At 37.1% G+C, this 21,131-nt stretch overlaps 1 protein-coding gene across 2 annotated transcripts in view; it reads left to right on the top strand.

Annotated features, from left to right (window-relative positions):
• PCF11 (PCF11 cleavage and polyadenylation factor subunit) overlaps positions 1-21,131 on the top strand; it is a 24,690-nt gene continuing 3,559 nt past the window's right edge. The window contains exons 1-13 of one of the 2 annotated variants that reach the window (XM_053560158.1): positions 1-537; positions 4,228-4,353; positions 6,214-6,402; positions 6,731-6,925; positions 8,093-9,207; positions 9,573-9,756; positions 9,865-10,348; positions 10,905-12,463; positions 14,015-14,114; positions 16,845-16,964; positions 17,569-17,674; positions 20,001-20,184; positions 20,974-21,129. In XM_053560158.1, the coding sequence (XP_053416133.1) occupies positions 346-537; positions 4,228-4,353; positions 6,214-6,402; positions 6,731-6,925; positions 8,093-9,207; positions 9,573-9,756; positions 9,865-10,348; positions 10,905-12,463; positions 14,015-14,114; positions 16,845-16,964; positions 17,569-17,674; positions 20,001-20,184; positions 20,974-21,129 (4,710 nt within the window). In that variant the 5' untranslated portion in view covers positions 1-345. The remainder of the gene's footprint in view (positions 538-4,227; positions 4,354-6,213; positions 6,403-6,730; positions 6,926-8,092; positions 9,208-9,572; positions 9,757-9,864; positions 10,349-10,904; positions 12,464-14,014; positions 14,115-16,844; positions 16,965-17,568; positions 17,675-20,000; positions 20,185-20,973; positions 21,130-21,131) is intronic. The other variant, XM_053560159.1, reaches the window with a different exon arrangement.

A 21,131-nucleotide genomic window follows, 5' to 3' on the forward strand; every position in this document is an offset into this window, starting at 1 on the left:
CTTTTACCGCACATTTCCCCTCCCCTAGCTCATTTCGCACGACGCAGCGGTTGGGAACACAGACATTTTCGGACCTGGAGCCACCACTGCCGCCGCCATTTTGTGTCTGTGTAGAAAGAAGCTTCTGTGGCGGCTGGAAGTGGACGGAGATCACCTGTGAGACGGCGGCGTTTCATACCCGAGGTTCCCCCTGTGTCGTCCCCAACCCCCCCTCCGCGGTCAGCATGTGGTGAAGCCGGAGCCGCGAGAGAGCAGGGGAGAGGAAGAGGAGTCGGAAGGGAGGCGGGGTATCAAGCGCGGCTTCAGCTTCAGCTGCGGCGGACCTCGGAGGGGGGCCGCGGCGCAATGTCAGAGCAGACGCCGGCCGAGGCCGGTGCTGCGGGGGCCCGGGAGGACGCCTGTCGGGATTATCAGTCGTCGCTGGAAGACCTGACCTTCAATAGCAAACCGCACATCAATATGCTGACCATTCTAGCCGAGGAGAACCTGCCCTTCGCCAAGGAGATCGTCTCTCTCATCGAGGCCCAAACCGCCAAGGTTTTTATACACCCCGCAGCCTCCTATTCTTCTAATACTCCCTGATTTTAGTGTCAGCCTCATCCCAGGTCTCGCTTCCATCCAAAGGGGGACAGCGTTCCTCCTCCAACCCTCCCCTCCCCACTCAGGCTCGGTCTTCGGCCCTGGCTCGGAGCGGGGGCCTCTCGGGGGGAGGGCGTGGGGGAGGATGAAGGGTGGAGTCCCACTTCCGCTCACCAGCTCCCCGCTTCGGCCACCGCTTTGTGTACCCCGACACTCGCAAGCTTCCAACAGAGCCCTCTGGGGTGGGGGACTCGGAGGCAGTTTGTGCTTTGGGAAGAAAGAGTTAAAATGAACCATTTTAACCCCATGGGAAGGTGGGGAGCGGTTTCCCCATTTCCCCCCACTACCCTTTTGGGTAATTATGCTTTCTGGGTTGGAAGGAGGTGAAGGGGGACCTGGGAGCGAGCTGTTGGTGGGTGGGAATAGGAAACTGGCCCCGAGTGGAGCAGCCGCCTGTTAGGAGCCCAACATGGCGCCCGAAAAGCACATGATGCGAAAGGGAAGAGAGGAGAATCCATTCCCTGCCAGCCAGGCAGCTGCTCACACCCGTCAGCCCCACTTTGGGGTGGGGGCGGCGAGATAAAACTTTTATTCTCCTATCGGAGGGTCTAATTTGTCCCCAAATAGGGGCAGTTGGGGTCGAGGGTGGGGCTTGGGTGGGGGAGGACATCTTATCCAACCTGTAGGTGGAGAACTGGCCCAGTGGGTAACAAGTACTTCTAGTTTCTCTGAAAAGTTCAGTCCCTCCTCCTCTTCCTTTTCTCTTTTTTTCTCCCTTCCCTGGTAGTGAAGGCGTGCTTTTCTTCACCCCTTGACAGAAGTGGTCCTTTGCCACCTTACATTTCCCTGTAGTCCTCCTCTTCTCTGGATTCATGTGGGAGCAATATGTCATTTAAGTAAAGTTATTGTTAAACTTAGTTATAATGAGTTCTAATAGTTTCCCAGTACTACATTTTAAGTTATTTTTCAAGCTTGTACTTACGGTTTAGTTTTTTCTAGTTGTTAGTGATTGCAATTATCAGGATGAGCCTCCTTTTAGCAGAGTGAACCCCTTTTAAAAGGCCACTTTAACAACAACCACCAATATATTGTTTAGAGACGGTTTCTGTCTAGTGTAAAACTGAGTGGTCTGACTCTTAATAAATGGTTTTGAAATGTGTGACTGGTATTATAAAATTTGTGAATAAAACATATAAAATATGTATTTGTCTTTTTTATTTACCTTTGTAAGGTGTAGAATCTGTTTCCAAGACTTATTTTTATTTACGTGGTTGTGTGTTTTAAACAAAAGTCTTTAAGTGACTTGGGTTCATTCTTCTTTAGGTTCCATCCACTCTTTTGGGTAAATCTGTTCACAAGATACACGGTTTCAAGTGGTCCTTTCATACCTTAATGTAAAGAGGACAAAGAGTAAGGTTTCTTTTCTTTTTTTTTTTTTAAAGGGTTCAACAAGTTTGTCATGCTCAGCCTGACAGCTAAAATACAAATCTTCATTCACCGTTTCCTGTGAATGTCTATGTAAAACAGCTGTTTTTTTGTTTGTTTAAAAGTATGAGATTTAAAAGGAAGCATTCCTCATACTCAACACCTATCGTATTGATAACCACAAACATGTTGGACATGAAATCTTAGTTTTTGCCTTGTTGAAGGCTTAACTTGACATTGCCTTTTTTTTTTAAAGCATTTGCATTTTTAAGTCAATAACATTGATTTTAAAAAAAATCTAGTTCATATTATGAGTATTAATATCCCACAGTGCGTAATACTTAACCAGCTCAGGTTGTCACTCAGCAGTTTCCTTGCTGATTTTTAATGGATCCAGAAGATCTTCGAGAACTGAAAACTATATGCTGACTATAATGACCACATAAAACTCGTGTTTGTGTATCGCTACACAGTGGTGAAAATAGATGGACTATTTTGCTGGTAAAAGACAGCTGCAATTTTGGGGGCACACGTTTCCTGGTTATTTTTGTAAAGCCAGATTGAGGAAAGATGTGAAAGTCACTTCGGGGGACTGATCTTAATCTGGGTTGGGATTGAGGGTGAGGGGAGGGATTTTCCGTCATTTGGTAGCAATCTGCCTTGGTTTGTGTTTCTGGAGGTGAATGTTTGTGTCCTTATTCTTTAGCATCTCAGCATTACTAAACTTTTAAAATTCACACCTAATTAATTCCCATGAGGCAGCAGTAGTGAAAAAGGGCATTACATATAAGGATTCCACTTGTACAATAAAAAAATTAGCCTGCTGAACAGATTTTGGTGTTAAAGAGAGCCTGTTTATCTTCATAAGTACAATAATGACTAAAATGGTGTAAAACATGACATGGTAAGATACAGACACAGCAATAAAGCATTTGACATGTTGGTACTTAATGTAGTTTACCCACATGCCAGTGGCCTTGTGGATCCTGTTATTAGTACCTTAAAATTTTTTTCCATACAAAGTTACTCAAAGGTTTCCTTAGCCAACTTTCGGTTGTGAGAGTGTCATCAGAAGCAAGAGCATTTCCACACACTTGTAGGGGCAATTCGTTTTGTGAAATATGGCATTGTGTACTTCAGAACTGTGAGCCTACCCAAGCTACAGGTAGCTATGGGTGTTATTCAAGGGTAAGATTCCTATACACATGGGGTGGGTAAAGGGGATAACCTCTTTCTGTTGTTAGGTTTTTTTTTTTTTTTTTTAATGGGTTCTGTGGAGTCCGAATTAGAAAAAAGATTATATGGTATGTCTTAATGTTCCTCAACAAGTCTGTGAACCTGCTGATGCTTTCTGGAAGCTTGCTGTGCCTTAAAGCCAGTGATGGGTAGGCATTGCAGTTAAACTGGGGCAACATCTTTTTCTTTTTTTTTTTTTTTTGCTTTGGAAAGGGCCACCTGTATCAGCATCATAACACTGGCTCTGCACAAATTTAGAACCTCTGATTTGTGCATGTCAGAGGAATAATATTTCGACGGAGAGTCCATGCTGTGAAGAAAATCTTCAGGACAAATACTGGTTTCCAGAGTCAAGTTCAACCTGGTTTACATGATTCAGCGGCTACTCCATCCAGTTTTTCTTGTATCACAAACTTGCACCTTCCTGCATGTTCATGTGCAAGTTTAAGTGTTTTGCTGTTGACTTCATATGTGAAGTGCTTTTTAATTTGTTATAGAGATTATAGAGAAGTAATCCTAATGATTTTACAGGTAACAAAAGCTTCATAGACTTTAACATATAAAATAATGCCTGTGGAAATCAGGGTTTTTACCAGAGGTCTAAAAACTACTTCAAGGCATACCATTGTAATGGTTCCCAAAGCTGACACTTGGATCCCAAAATAATTTTCTCTTGCCTCCCCCTTTTTTCGTCACAACATGGGTCTTTTACCACATGAATTTGAAATTCCATCGAATGTTGATTGAGTGTACCAGAGATTACAGATTTTCATCCTGGTTATTATGAGCTTTTGTGTGCTCAACTGAAGATCCTTGTTAGAAATGAGAACTTGAACATTTAAGTTTCATAAAGGTTAATATCAATTCAAAAGTAGTACCAACAAAAATTGAGGTCTGTATTATAGGTCTTAAAAACTCACTATTGAAAGTAATTCTTTGGTGGCAATTCATCATACTAAACTTCTCAGTTTCTTTTTATTACTTCAGGCTCCTTCCTCAGAGAAGCTTCCTGTTATGTACCTTATGGATTCTATCGTGAAAAACGTTGGAAGAGAGTATCTCACTGCCTTTACTAAAAATCTAGTTGCAACATTTATTTGTGTGTTTGAAAAGGTATATATGCATTTAGAAACATTTGAATTTTAAAAACAATTTGTTCCTGATTAAATAAATACTTGCTTTGTGTTGGGTTTTCTTGGGTGGTAAAATGTTTTATTCTTTTGGACATTTATTGTTTTAAGTACTATTTCATAAATGGCTAACTTTAATATTTTATGTTAGGTTTTAAAAACAAGACTAGCGATTTACATTCATTTAAGAATAGATGAGTTTGCTCTTGGAATTGTGTTCTTTTTTAATTGAGTTTATTTGATTGAAGATGTATTTCATCACGAAAAAGTGGGCAAAAAGATTATCAAGAATACTTCAAATTTCATTGTTTAAATTACTAGTGCTAGGATAGTGACTGTTCCTATCTTAAAAAAATTGGGAAAAAAGCAATCCTTCAGTGTGTCTCAACTTGTGATTGATTCCTGAAACTTCTGGTTTTCTTTTTTCCCTAGAGATGTTTCCCCTTTTGTTACTTTGTTCAAGTAATTTTTATGTGAATGTTGTAGGTATATGTGAATACTGCCTGGTTAATTTGGAAATTAGGTTATTTTGGAAATACATTTTTCCCCCTTAGTGTTCAGAAGAAAAGCTTGTTAGTTTGTCTAGTGATTGACATGTAAATTCTTAACATTATCGTGGTAATTTGGTGAATACAGCATTATGTTGAGGAAGACAAAGGATTTGCTGACATAATTATCTGTGGGTCAGGCTTTATCTTTTGCACAAAGGGCACTTAGAAGATACTTAGGTTTAAAGATTGTAGGCATATAATCTTTTACAAAGTTTAACAATTGGTAGTTTTTCTTAAATTTTAGTAGATGAGCACCAGTTGTGTTGTTAGAGTTATAAAACTGGGATTTTCTTTGGAAAGACTATTGGCAGATTTTACTTGTTTGTTAAAAAATGTGTAGTTGCTACTTGAGTAATTTTTAAAAATTTCTTAGAGAAATAATACAGAAGAAATTTGGAAAGTTAAAATTCAGATAGTATTAAAAACATTGTTAAATGCTACTGTATCCTGTAAATGTATTGTAGACATTTGCAGAATACTACTTAACCTGAGGCTAGTTTCAGTGTGTTCAAATTCGTTGGGGATATTGGATATCATACCTTTACTAAATCTAATTGGGCATTAACAACAGTTGATAGAAATGATCTGTAGAAAATGACTTCTAAGTTATAGTTAAGGCTTTATTGTGTGTCCTGCAGATGAAAATCTAAGTTTTCTCAAGTACTAGGTTTCTATAATAGTTAATTTTATAAAAAATTGTTAACACCCCTTACAAATGTGAGCAGATAGGTCAGATAACAATAAAACTTACCAATGGTTAAGATTTTGTGAATTTCAGTTATTAAGGTGCTTTCCACTCCGCAAATAGCCTTTTCATGGGTACTAACCTGTTGTATTGCAAAAGATTGGTTACTGACATAGTGTTTTAATTTTAGCTTTATACTACCATATTGGTAATTTAAAAAATTTCAGCCATCTGTTAAACCAACCATTTTCTAGTTTTATATTTTGTCGAGAATGAGAGTAATATTAGAAATACTATTATACCAAGCACTAAAATGGTGGAAATGTTTTGTACATACTAAGACTTGCCTAGTTGTTGCTTGTATAAAGTCTAGGTGATAATGACTTTAATAATTCTAATGGTTTTTGAAGAAGAAATTTCTGTATTAACTTTACATTTGCAAATGAAATGCGCCTTTAGTAAATTATATATATTTACCAATGGGTAGTATAGTTATATATGTTCTTATGTTCTATATAAAGAGGAGGACTTTAAATAATTTTTATACTTAATATACAAAACATTCTATAGTAACTTAACAAGCCATAGAATTGTTCTGTTGTTCTAGGTGGATGAAAACACTAGAAAAAGTTTATTTAAGTTACGTTCCACATGGGATGAAATATTCCCTTTGAAGAAACTTTATGCCTTGGATGTCAGAGTCAATTCATTAGATCCTGCTTGGCCTATTAAACCTCTGCCCCCCAATGTGAATACATCTAGCATCCATGTGAATCCTAAATTTTTAAATAAATCGGTAAGTTTTGACATGAATGGTATATAATGACTATTAGATGTTGAATTCTGTGAAACTTATTGCCAGAAAGCAAAAATGGAATACCCTGTGCCAAATAACTTAAATTTGAAAAAATAACAGTATTATATACTTAAGATTTCTTAAAAACATATTCACTTATTTAGGTATTATATATAATATTTATTTTAGGTTTTAAATTCCTGAAAAGTTTTCTGTTATAATTAAGAATACAGATAGCATTAAGGGTTAAATTGATAACTTTTAGTTACCCCTAAGCTTCCTTTTTGGCTATGATACCTTTTTCTTAACAAATTATTTTTTCTTACAGCCTGAGGAGCCTTCAACACCTGGCACAGTGGTCAGTTCCCCTAGCATCTCTACTCCTCCAATTGTTCCAGATATACAAAAGAATCTTACCCAAGAACAACTAATACGGCAACAGTTACTGGCAAAGCAAAAACAGTTATTAGAACTTCAGCAGAAAAAGCTTGAGCTCGAGCTAGAGCAAGCTAAGGCACAATTGGTAAGTGGGGGAGATTGGTATTTTTAAATACTTTAAACTTCTAATAGGGAAGCAATTATTTTGTGTTTGGATTGTATTGACATGTTACTTTTATTAACAATACATGCTTTTTCCACTTTCTTTGAAAATGAAAGTATATATGTTCGACCGTATTTTTATAGCCTTAATGTAAAATTCACTTGATTGAAAACTTGTATACTATTTCGTCCAATAATTATTCGGTTAGATAGTTATAAGGTAGCACCTTAATTTGTTTGGCCATTAGATTATGTGGACTTACTATTTCAGTTTCAATATGGTAGGTGCGTTGTAAATATTTTGCATAACTTTTGATTTATGAGCTTATGCTTCATGAACAGAGATCAGGTTTCCAAAGTTTGCAAAAGAAAGGCATCACAAAATTTAGGAGTCCAGGAAGATTTTATATCTTTCTATGCATGAATGACCTTATGCTAAGTTACCTTACTTAGCTTCTGAGTTTGAGAGAGAAGAACTACAGGAAGGCAGAATTTTATAAGTTCATTAACAGTACTGTTTTGGGAGAAGCTAAATTTTGTTACTTAGAATTTATGTAGCTGTAATGGCTTTCTGACTTTTGGGTAGCTGGAGTGTAGTGATTTAGCAATTTCCTTGGAGCAATCTGGCTCAGAATCCTGAATAATTAGGAAGAGGGAATTTTTTTTTTCATTTTATTTGGAGATTATAAAATGTTCAACGCAGGCTCGGTGCCTGTGGCTCAAGAGGCTAAGCCACATACACCTGAGCTGGCGGGTTCGAATCCAGCCCGGGCCGCCAAACAACAATCACGGCTGCAACCAAAAAATAGCTGGGTGTTGTGGCAGGCGCTTGTGGTCCCAGCTGCTTGGGAGGCAGAGGCAGGAGTATCGCTTGAGCCCGGGAGTTGGAGGTTGCTGTGAACTGTGGTGCCACAGCACTCTACCCAGGGCAACAGCTTGAGGCTCTGTCTACAAAAAAAAATTTCAACATAAAGGACTAGTAAGAAATAATGGACTTTCTCAATTTATGCGTTAGAAATATACAATGCAAATAACCACGTCGAGCAAATAGATTTATTGAATAAAGCATTATATTCTTCATTTATTTAGTTTCTTGATAAATAATCTGCATATTTCATTGTATTAACATAAATATTTATTTGTATTTCAGGCAGTTTCTCTTAGTGTTCAGCAGGAGACATCCAACTTAGGTCCTGGATCTGCACCTTCCAAATTACATGTTTCACAAATCCCCCCTATGGCAGTTAAAGCTCCTCATCAAGTTCCTGTGCAACCTGAGAAAACCCGTCCAGGTCCATCTTTACAAATTCAGGAGTTGAAAGGGACTAACCGGGATCCCCGTCTTAATAGGATAAGCCAACATTCTCATGGAAAAGATCAAAGTCACAGGAAAGAATTCTTAATGAACACATTGAACCAGTCTGATATTAAGACAAGTAAAACTGTACCCTCTGAAAAATTAAATTCATCCAAGCAAGAAAAAAGTAAATCAGGTGAAAAAATAACCAAGAAAGAACTTGACCAATTAGATTCTAAATCTAAATCTAAATCTAAATCACCATCACCTCTGAAAAACAAATTATCTCACTCAAAAGACTTGAAAAATCAAGAATCTGAAAGTATGAGGTTGTCTGATATGAACAAGAGAGATCCAAGATTAAAAAAACATCTTCAGGATAAGACTGATGGCAAAGATGATGATGTAAAAGAGAAGAGAAAAACTGCAGAAAAAAAGGATAAAGATGAGCACATGAAATCATCTGAACACAGACTGGTTGGAAGTAGAAATAAAATCATAAATGGCATTGTACAAAAACAGGATACAATAATGGAAGAATCAGAAAAACAGGGGACAAAACCAGGGAGATCAAGTACTAGAAAGCGATCAAGATCTCGATCACCCAAGTCTCGGTCACCAATTATACATTCCCCAAAGAGAAGGGATAGGCGGTCACCCAAAAGAAGGCAAAGGAGTATGTCTCCATCTTCAACACCCAAAGCTGGCAAGATTCGCCAATCAGGAATTAAACAGTCACATATGGAAGAGTTCACACCACCTTCTAGGGAAGACAGAAATGCTAAGAGAAGTACTAAACAGGATGTTCGAGATCAGAGGCGAATGAAAAAGTCTGAAGAGGAACGACCACAAGAAACTACAAATCAGCATTCTACAAAGTCAGGCAGTGAACCAAAGGAGAATATAGAAAATTGGCCAAGTTCCAAGTCTACCAAACGATGGAAATCTGGTTGGGAAGAAAATAAAAGGTATGATGATATTTTTGGTTAGTAGAATAATATTTTAAAAATAACTGCTAATTTTAAAAATTGGGACATGTTTAATAGTACCTTGTTTTTCCATTCTTGTGGATTAAATACTGTTATTTGTATTTTACAGAGAAGGAAACTGAAGTTTAGAAAGGCTAGATAATCTACCTAAGGTTGTAATCCAGGACTTGGCAAGAATCAGAATTTATACGTTTCCTGATTTCATGTTTTGTGCTTTTAACATTTAATTGCTTTTCTTGTTACATATATCCATTTTAACCATATCTTTTGAAAAGAATCCTTAAATATCATGCTGAGTATTCTTTAAAATATTTTTAACTGACACACTGCTTTTATGATTTCAGCTTACAACAGACTGACGAACATAGTAAATCTCCTCATCTAAGACATAGGGACAGCTGGTCAAGCACTAAAGGAATTTTGTCACCTCGAGCCCCAAAGCAGCAGCAGCATCGATTAAGTGTAGATGCCAATCTTCAGATTCCTAAAGAGTTGACTCTTGCAAGCAAAAGAGAATTGCTTCAAAAGGTAGTTATTATTAGTCCTATGTAGTCGTTATTCTCTTTAGTCTTAGTTTAAGCAAAATTACTACTTTTTATATTAAAATGTTTAATTTTCTTTGTCATCCCTGTGCAGACGAGTGAACGTTTAGCATCTGGTGAAATTTCACAGGAAGACTTCCTTGTTGTTGTGCATCAAATTCGACAGATATTTCAGTATCAAGAAGGTAAACATAGATGCAATGTACGGGATAGTCCTACAGAAGAAAATAAAGGTGGATTAAAAAAGAAACCTCTCTTATCTGATGCTGAATTAACCTACTATGAACATAAAGCAAAACTGAAAAGGACACAGGTTCAGCATTCATTTCCAAGACTTGATCTCTTAGATCCTGATATTTTTGACTACCCTTTGACTGATGCCTTGTTGTCTGGAATAGAATGTGAGCCATCCAAAAGTAAACATGCAAGTAGGAATAGTGGAGCACAGTTTGACAGAAAAGAACAATTTAGTGAAAGAGCAAGACGTCTTTCTCCTATATCTGGGAGTCGTACTTATGCTGAGAATCTTTCACCCCATGAGGGCCGGAGAAGACATGACGAGCAAGTCTCTGCTAAAGGTAGAAAAAGTTAAATCAGATTATGCCTATTGAATCACAGAGCAGTGAAGGGAAAATGAACAAGCTAAGTGGGGATGGATTTTTATGACTGTTCAGACTACTTGTTTTTTTACATCTATTTTATGTTTTTTTCCACCTAAGGAAATGGAAGGGAAGGGAACTAATACTTTTTAAGGCCAGTTGTGTATCAGGTACTTCACTAGGTTCTTTTACATGTAATTTGGTTTCATCCTAACAATAACCCAATGAAGAAATATATTATCCCTATTTTACAGATAGGAAATAAAACTAGAGAGGTTAACTCAGTAGCTCTCAAGGTCAAATAATTAGTAAGTTGAGAGGATTGGGTTTTTTTTATCTTTCACCCAGGTTTGTCTGATGCTGGAGGATATCATTTGTCTGCTGCTTGATGTTGTCTGTCTCTTCCTGCCCCTCTAATATAGTGAGGTTGCTATGTATATCTTTGGATAAACATTAATGTGAATATAGAAAGATGATTTTGAGATAATTTGATATAAATTTGGATTTAGTGAAATATTTTTTTTCTTTTTCAAAGGTGTACGAGAAGAGCAGAGATCGCCATTCAATGATCGATTTCCACTTAAGCGACCTCGATATGAAGATTCAGATAAACCTTTTGTAGATAGCCCAGCAAGATTTGCCGGTCTAGATACAAATCAGCGACTTACGGCTTTAGCTGAAGACAGACCGTTATATGATGGACCTACCAGGCCATCAGTAACGAGAGATGGCCCAACCAAGATGATTTTTGAAGGACCTAATAAATTAAGCCCTAGAATTGATGGACCTCCCACACCAGGTTCTCTTCGGTTTGATGGGTCACCAGGACAAATGGGGGGAGGAGGCCCTTTGAGATTTGAAGGACCACAAGGTCAGCTAGGAGGTGGGTGTCCTTTGAGATTTGAAGGTCCTCCAGGACCAGTAGGGACGCCTCTGCGGTTTGAGGGGCCAATTGGTCAAGCAGGAGGAGGTGGTTTTCGGTTTGAAGGTTCCCCTGGTCTGAGGTTTGAGGGATCTGCAGGTGGTTTGCGATTTGAAGGACCAGGGGGCCAGCCTGTAGGTGGTCTCAGGTTTGAGGGACATCGTGGTCAACCTCTGGGTGGCCTAAGGTTTGAAGGACCTCATGGTCAGCCTGTGGGTGGACTTAGATTTGATAATCCCCGAGTTCAGCCTGTAGGTGGACTCAGATTTGAGGGAGGTCATGGTCCATCAGGGGCTGCAATTAGGTTTGATGGACCTCATGGTCAGCCAGGAGGAGGGATCAGATTTGAGGGCCCTTTGCTACAGCAAGGAGTTGGAATGAGGTTCGAGGGCCCCCATGGTCAGTCAGTAGCTGGTCTGAGATTTGAACAACATAATCAACTTGGTGGGAACCTTAGGTTTGAGGGTCCACATGGTCAACCAGGGGTTGGGATCAGGTTTGAAGGACCTTTAGTCCAACAAGGAGGTGGAATGAGGTTTGAGGGTCCTTCTGTTCCAGGAAGTGGTCTGAGAATTGAAGGTCCTCTGGGTCAGGGTGGTCCAAGATTTGAAGGTTGTCATGCTTTAAGGTTTGATGGACAGCCAGGCCAGCCATCACTGTTGCCAAGATTTGATGGATTACATGGTCAGCCAGGTCCTAGATTTGAAAGAACTGGTCAGCCAGGCCCACAGAGGTTCGATGGACCACCTGGACAACAGGTTCAACCAAGATTTGATGGTGTACCTCAAAGATTTGATGGTCCACAACACCAGCAAGCGTCAAGGTTTGATATTCCTCTTGGTCTTCAAGGCACAAGATTTGACAATCATCCTTCACAAAGGCTTGAAGCAGTATCTTTCAATCAGACTGGTCCATATAATGATCCACCTGGCAATGCTTTTAATGTCCCATCCCAAGGACTACAGTTCCAAAGACATGAACAAATATTTGATTCACCTCAAGGACCAAATTTTAATGGACCACATGGTCCTGGAAACCAGAGTTTTTCAAGTCCCCTTAATAGAGCTTCTGGACACTACTTTGAAGAAAAAAATCTTCAGAGTTCTCAATTTGGAAACTTTGGCAATTTACCTGCTCCAATAACAGTAGGAAATATTCAGGCACCTCAACAGGTAAGTTTGTTGTAGTTGTATCCAGCTAAATTAATTATTTTTTAATGTTTTTAAAAGGGTTTGAGGAAGGTTTTCAGAACCTAGTTTACTGTATAGATTGGAAAGAAGTTTTTAATGTACTCTAAAACCTCACTTTCTAGGGAAATAGGATGAGAATCTTTTGGGGGATGAAATTTGAAACTTAAATCCAAAACTGGTTTTAGCTGTTCTTGGATACAGACTATTTCAGTCATCCTCCTCAATCCCCATTTTTTTGTTTTTGTTTTTGTTTTGCTTTACCAAAGCTGGTCAACCATTGTAGAATTGTGTTTCATAGGTCTCTGGTACATTTTAAAACTATTGTGCTCTGATATATTTTAAAGTAGATACAGAGCTGATTATTTAGACTGTTCTTTGACCTTTAGCTTGAGTTAAATAAGAAAATCAAAATGTCCATGCTTTTACAGTCTGCATTTCTTTTTTTTTTTTTTTTATCCTCTCTCCCTACTTTTTACACCCTTTTCAGTCACTCCAAACAGTTGATACTGATAATGTCAACACAGAACTTGCTACTTGCCTTTCAAGTACAGTCTAGTTACCTAAATACATATAGTTATCCATTGGTGTTTTTTTTTGCATTTGTTCAGCATACATTTTAAAATTCATATTGAAATAACTTTAAAGGGATGTTCATACAATTTGTGATTAACTCATTTAGTTCGTTTTGAATTTCTACGTTTGCATGCCTGCTGGAATTTACCTGGGCTAAGCTTACTGTTTTTTTTTTAAATCAGCTTTTGATACTTTCTTAATAGGACAAATTTATGTTAGTAAGATTACGTGGAACATAATATAAGTGATTTTGAAAGCACATTATGAGCATTATTGATAGAAAGTAGTCTTCTGTTCATATCCAATGGTTGGAAAAAAACGTTGGCCTGACTAGTTAGATTTACTCTGTTGTATGCCCTTGAAAAAAACGATGTTGTTATTGACACATATTCTAGAATGTGACTTTACTTACACTTTATACAGAATTGGTGGGGTTTTTATTATGTATATATAACACTGAAAATTCATACGGATACTGAACAAGACTTACAAATGGATATTTATATAGCAACAAAATGCAGAAGTCCTGCCTCCCTTAGGACTACAAATATTTAGTATATTTGTATACTAGAACAAAGCAGTCCTGCTTCATTACTATTTTATTTTTTAACATTCCCTTTGATATCTTTTACAGTCTCCTTTGTAATCTAGCCATAACTGTATTCAATAATGATGGCCAAGCAAGATAATCACCTTGAGTTCAGATCACTAATTAAAGCAATAATTTTGATACCTGTGGAAAGAGGTCAAGGGTTGGGCATTCTGGCCTTAGCTTTGTTGCTAATTAGCCCCTGTGATTGTATAGAGGTCACATTGCCCTACCCCTGTTACCTTTCTAAATCTTTATTATTTTATCAGCTAGGCCTTGTGATATCTATGAATATTTTTATGTGATTAGAATGTTAAAGGTTTACTTAAAATATGGAAAGGACATTTTTAAAATCAAGGTTTATCTTAAAGGTTCTGACTGGTGTTGGTCAGCCAGTGGCTTTTGGCCAAGGACAACAATTTTTACCAGTTCATCCGCAAAATCCTGGAGCATTTGTTCAGAATCCTTCAGGTAAGCACTTTCTGAACATTGTTTTTCAAAAGACAATTACCGTTTTGTTGAATAGCTAACTTTGTCAATTTTAGAAAATGACAGTTTTCAGAGGACGTACTTTAGAGAACTTTAATTTGGCTAAAATGTTTTTATTCCTATTTTAAGTTCGTTTACATTGTTGTTGATGTGTATTTACTCTTTATTGCTAGACATGGTTAGCAGGACTTGTAGACCAAAAGAAAGAGGGAATGAAACCTATTGGGTGGAAGCTGGGAGGTAGGGTGGTGCGTATGATGTGTGTTGCTGCTGTAGAATGAAATAAATGACAAACCTCAGAAATCTCAGTTATTTGATATTTTGAGTTTGTTTTGTATGTGTATGTTACGACACAGTAAACATTTAATAAGTGAATACTGGGGAATACTGCCTTACAAAGTGGATTCATTTGTATGTTTTTTTTTTATTGATACTCAAATAGAAAAAAACTGATTTCCTAGCCAGGTCATCTCATGAGTGTCTTTGTTACTACAGGGTGAGATGTAACTAATGCTGGATGTAAGAGCTTTAAAAATGAATTTTAGTTTTATTATTTGGTAAATGGAAATTATATAAATTATGGTGATTTGTTACATAACTATAAAGTTAATATATTGAGAACTAGCCTAACCAAATAGTAGTGCTACTTTCTTAAATTTCTGAATTATTAAAAAAGCCATTTTCAGAAATGTGCTTTAGTATAGCATTCAATTACTCAGTTTACAAATTTTGGAAGTTTTCCAAGACTTAGAAAGTAATTAGAGAAGTCCTAGCAAAGCTTTCTTTTATGCCTTAGTTCTTAAATTGTGTTATCTCAAGAAATTATTCAATTAATTTGAAAGCTTTTTACTTTTAATTTCTAGATGGACAATTAGGATCAATTAGTATTTGTTAGGTTTTTTGTTATCACTATAATGAAAAGGGAAGAATTTGGGAGCTAAAGTCCAGAAGACCAGGGTTAGAATCTTTATGCTGTCACTTAAGAGTGGGCATGGTTTAAGGGAGTATCCTCCCTGTGGTTCAGTTTCTTTCTTTGTAAACAGGATATGGTAGTATCAGTAATTAGCCAGGGATTTTTTTGGTTCTAAGAGAATCAAATGAGACATAGTTTATATTTTCCTGTAGAACTCAGTTTTTTTTGTTGAGTAGAGGATTTGTCATACTAAGGTTAGTGGTGTGAGATAGTGTAAAAACTATAGATTTTATTTTTCCATTTACAACCTTGGGTATACACACATACATACATGCACATATATATATACACACACACACACACACACACACACACACACACACACAGGGCATAGTAGTGTCATAGAAGAAATCACATCTTATTTCTTATTCCCTTGGGTTGAAGTTCTACTTATGAGGTGTAAACAGTATGTTATATTCAGCTTCTCTCTTCAAGGTTCTTTCATTTGAAAGTAAAAACGTCTTTTTCCCAATAATAAATATAGTCATGTTCATTTATTCTTTCAGACCTACATTGATCATTTACTGTTTGCTAGGCATTGTGTGAGGATGAATTTAATAAGGTTGTCCTTCAAAGAGCTTTATAATGTAGCAGATCTATTGATTTTTATTTTATTGTTTTTGGTTGAACAAATACTGTGTGGTGTATACAATGCTCTTGATCACTGAACTTGGCTGCCTTCAGACATATGAATGGCTGATTATATCTTTTAGATACATAAGCAGCAAATTCTAATAGAATGTAAATGTTAGAGTTGTGTCTGAAATGGCTATTGTAATTAGCTATTGAAGTTGATTTATTCATTTATGCATTCAGACATTTAATTTGAACAGACATTAATTAGGCTACTGTATGTATTAGGCACTGTGATAAATTCAGAGTATAAAGTGATTAAGGTTAGGGATTATGTGTATTGTGGGTGTTAATTGAATTTCTGCCATTAAGAGGGACTTTTAGTAATTTTAGAACTTTGTTCTAGAAGTATAGTGAGGTACATCATAGTGACTTTTAAATACATTAAAATACTGTTTTTATAGTGCTTAGCAAAATGTGGAATTGGAATGGTTCCTCACCAAAGAGGATTCCTCACTTACCATAATGAGGTTGTTAATGCTTGTCCCTTTCAAGTTACTGAAGCTTTAGTAAGCCTGAGCTTCTTGGCAAGGGTAATACAATTCAGTAAAGGTCACAGGGCAGGTGTACTCAGAGTTACATAAAGTATCACGGTTTTCAGGTTAGTTTTCAACATTTGTCCTAGAATATATTTTCAAGTGGTAAAAATTTGTTGACCTAATGAAGTAATTAAACCCATTACTAGTAAGATTTTGTTAAAGTTACTGTTGGTAGGACACATCTTGAAGAAAACTTTGAAAAATGCTCAGTATAAGTTACTACTTTAAGTTCTACTTTTATGCCCCATGTGGTGGCTCACGCCTGTAATCCCAGCATTGTGAGAAGCTGAGGTGGGTGGATTGCCCGAGCTCACAAGTTCCAGACGAGTCTGAGGTAGAGTGAGACCCCATCTCTTAAAAAAAAAAAAAAAAAATAGCCGGGCATTTTGGCAGGTGCCTATAGTCCCAGCTACTCGGGAGGCTGAGGCAAGAGGATCTCTTGAGCCCAAGAGTCTGAGGTTGCTGTGAGCTATGACACTATGGTACTCTACCAGGGGCGACAAAGTGAGACTCTGTCTCCAAAAAAAAAAGTTCTACTTTACTTTAAGAGTGTTATTTTCTTTAAAGGAGCCCTTCCTAAGGCATATCCTGATAATCATCTCAGTCAGGTGGATGTAAATGAATTGTTTTCAAAACTGCTAAAAACAGGAATTCTCAAATTGTCTCAGCCTGATTCAGCGACAACACGTAAGTATGATCTTACACTTTATGTACACGAAGCTTCATTGAATTTTAGAGTTGTATGATATGATATAATGATTTTGTGATAAAGGTCCTTAGAATAATCAAATTCTTTGTTTTTGCAGTTTTTGGCCGGGGCTGGGTTTGAACCCACCACCTCCGGCATATGGGACCAGCGCCCTACTCCTTGAACCATAGGCGCCGCCCAGAATAATCAAATTCTTAAATATACTTTTTATTTTTGAAAGTGGTTTATAAGGAAATTCTTTTAAATTTTCTAAGATTGAACTGTTACTCTTACAGTAAGCATTTGTTTCAGTTAATGAACATTGCTGTAGACATATAGTTATTGCACATTGATTTAACTTTTGAAAATGATTGAATATTGCTAAAAAAAAACTTTGATGAAGATTGACTTTTAAGAGATCAGACCTAACAACATCGTGTATTAAAATAATTATATTAGGTTCCTTAGCAAATAAACTCAGATTAGAAGCACTAAATAGACTAAGTCTACGTAGACCTCTTTATATGCTTATACTGATCCTCTATGAAGAGTACATGGAGAATGGTACACAAGAAATTTGTATGTCTTTCTTCTCAATTGAAGAAGTAAATGAAGTTGCTGCTCAGCCCCCACCTGAAGAAGAAGATGATCAAAATGAAGATCAAGATGTTCCAGATCTTACTAATTTTACAATTGAAGAATTGAAACAGTATGTAATCTAATTTTAATAACAGTGGATATTGGCACTATTAGTGCTATTTCATTTTATTCTCTTTTGTGTGTGTGTGTGTGTGTGTGTGTGTGTGAGAGACAGAGTCTCAGGCTGTCCCCCTGGGTAGAGTGCTATGGTGTCATAGCTCACAGCAACCTCCAACTCTTGGGCTCAAGTGATTCTCTTGCTTCAGTTTTTCTATTTTTAGTAGAGATGGGAGTCTCGCTTTTGCTCAGCTGTTCTTGAATACCTGAGCTCACTTCGGCCTCTCAGAGAGCTAGGATTACAAGTGTGAGCCACTGTGCCGGTGTCTCTTTTTTTTTAATGTAGTAAAACATATACATAACGTAATCTTTGGGTAGCCTATTTTTAAATTTCCCTTTAAAATATGTATGTTGGACAAGTACTTAGGCCAAAAGTCCACCCCTGAATTTTCATTTTTATATCTGTGGTTGATTCAGAAAATATAGGGAATTTAAGTACCAAGTATTGATAATTTGTTCATATGTTGCTCTGTATTTTCATTTTTAACATCATTTTTTTCTATATTGACATTCTTACACTTTTGAGGTTTAGAAATGAGACTTTTATAGTCCAGTATTACAAAAAATGTTTTTTGTTGTTTGACAAGGTTTTTACTCTGTTGCTTAGGGGTAGGTAGAGTGTAGTGGTATATCGTCACAGCTCCGCAACCTCAAACACCTGGGCTCAAGTGATCCACTGCCTCAGCCTCATGGGAAGTGGGGATTATAGGCTTCCACTATAACACCCTACTAATTTTTCTGTTTTTGGAATAGACAGGGTCTCTCTTTTGCGCAGGTTGGTCTCACACTCCTGGCTTGACGTGATCCTCTCTGAGTGATAGGATTATGGGCATGAGCCCTTGCACCTGGCCTGTATTGCTTATATTACTGATATAAAAATAGTTTTAAAGCTGTTTTCTAATAATGGATTCATTATATCCTTGTGAGTACTTTATTAAAAAACACATGAGTTTCACTCTCAAAATCAGTATTCTTTTTTTCAAAGCAATAATTTCACATAAAGACTTAATAATAGGTGACTTCTCTTTCTCCTGCTACTACTCTTCACCCAACTCTGTCCCTCAAAGGCAACCATTTTTAAAAAACTCTTCATTATTTTTTGGCATTTATCTCTTTATTTCTTAAAATATGCATTATTTTTCTTCCTTTTTTTTTTTTTTTTAAGAGAGAGTCTCACTTTGTTGCCCTTGGTAGAGTGCTATGGCATGACAGCTCACAGCAACCTTCAGCTCTTGGGCTTAGGCTATTCTCTTGTGTCAGCTTCCCGAGTAGCTGGGACCACAGGCGTCTGCCACAATGCCTGGTTATTTTTTGTTGCAGGTTGGCTGGGGCCAGGTTTGAACCCGCTACCCTCAGTATATGGGACTGGTGCCCTACTCACTGAGCCACAGGCCATATTTTTCTGCTTTTTGATTTATTATATGTACATAAAATCTTTTGATTTTTTTTTTTTTTTTTTTTTGCAGTTTTTGGCCGGGGCTGGGTTTGAACCTTCCACCTATGGCATATGGGGCCGGTGCCCTACCCTTTTGCGCCACAGGCGCCACCCAAAATCTTTTGACTTTCTGAAAGTGACAGGTTAGATCTCAATGTTCTACTAACACCATATAGTTATAAAACTATATTTTATTAAATCATTCAGTATTAATGTGTGACTATTTAGTTTGCTTTAATGTGAAGTACCAGTTTTTTATACTTCGCTTTATTCTATTTTTTTCTTCTTTGGTGTTAATAGCTGTTCTTTATTTACTTGGTCAGTATGCCTCTTTAGGAAGCACAGAATTTTAAGAAACTGATTATTGCCGACCAAGTTTCCCAATGTCTTTTAATTTTTCCTTTTAGTTATTCATGTTATTAATATTGTATCTTCTATACCTTTTTTTTTAAAAAATGTTTTTAGACCAAACTAGAGGAGTTAAAGTATTTAAAACTCCAAAGATCTAGAAAGGTAAAAGGCATGTCCATCTCAATATTGACTCCAAGCTAAGACTAGGCCAACTGTTGCCTTGTTAGCTAGCATAGGATCATTCCATTTTTAGCTAAAAGGAAATAAGTGGGTTAAACCTATCAATAAGATAGGCTCCATGTTCAAAAAGTCACAAAAGTTAAGGTAAAAAGAGTCAGTAACACACTACTAATATTGATCTTTGACTAGTGACTGTTTCAGCTAGTTCTTGGTTTCATAAAATATGGAAAATGGAATATATTTGTAATTGGCTTCTTTAAAGGGCACTAATCCATGTTATCAACACTAAAGATTATTTCTTTTTTCAAAATAGACGCTATGATAGTGTTATAAATCGACTGTACACTGGCATTCAGTGTTACTCTTGTGGAATGAGGTTTACAACATCACAGACAGACGTATATGCAGATCACTTGGACTGGCATTATCGGCAAAATAGAACAGAAAAAGATGTTAGCAGAAAAGTCACTCATAGACGTTGGTACTACAGTTTAACAGTAAGTAATCCATATGCCTCTACTATATTTTAGGCCTAAATTATATCGTCCTAAACTTTATTAGTGTAAGTAATTCCTGAAAGCTACCATGTAAATCTTCTGAAAAAAAAATTTGGCCCCTGGAAAACAAAAGGTTTTTAAAAAAGGAATTTGGAACAGCAAGGATTTTGTTTTTTGTTGAGATCAGAGTAGTACACAAGCTTGTTCTAGCTTTAAAATTCCAAGGTTTTTTGTGAATGAATTATTTTGTAAAAAGTTGTACTTGGACTTTATCTTGTTTAAATTAATAGTTGTAATTCTAGAGATGATGAAAATTAACATTAATATCTTAATTGTTGGCTCGGCGCTTGTGGCTCAAGTGGCTAAGGCACCAGCCACATATACCTAAGCTAGCGGGTTCGAATCCAGCCCTGGCCCACCAAGCAATAATGGTTGCAACCAAAAAATAGCTGGGTGTTGTGGCAGGCGCCTGTAGTTCCAGTTACTTGGGAGGTGGAGGCAGGAGAATCGCTTGAGCCCAGGAGTTGGAGGTTGCTGTGAGCTGTGATGCCACATCACTCTATCCAGGGCGACAGCTTCATGTTCTGTCTCAAAAAAAAAAAAAATCTTAATTGTTCATTAGTTGCTATATGTTATCTACTGGGCTCAAAGACAAAGTGTAATTTTAAATAATATTAGTGCATATTGTAGGAGAATGTGTCCTTACCTTTAAATGGCATTAGGTTGGAGACATGCTGTAAAAGTTTAGAAATAAATGGAAATACTGTATTTAAATTAATTTCTTGTAAGGACTGGATAGAATTTGAGGAAATAGCTGATCTGGAAGAACGTGCCAAGAGCCAGTTTTTTGAAAAAGTACATGAGGAAGTTGTGCTCAAAACCCAGGAGGCTGCTAAGGAAAAGGAGTTCCAAAGTGTACCTGCTGGACCAGCTGGAGCAGTTGAGGT

This window comes from Nycticebus coucang, chromosome 14 (assembly GCF_027406575.1).
Source record: "Nycticebus coucang isolate mNycCou1 chromosome 14, mNycCou1.pri, whole genome shotgun sequence".
Classification (NCBI taxonomy): Eukaryota; Metazoa; Chordata; class Mammalia; order Primates; family Lorisidae; genus Nycticebus; species Nycticebus coucang.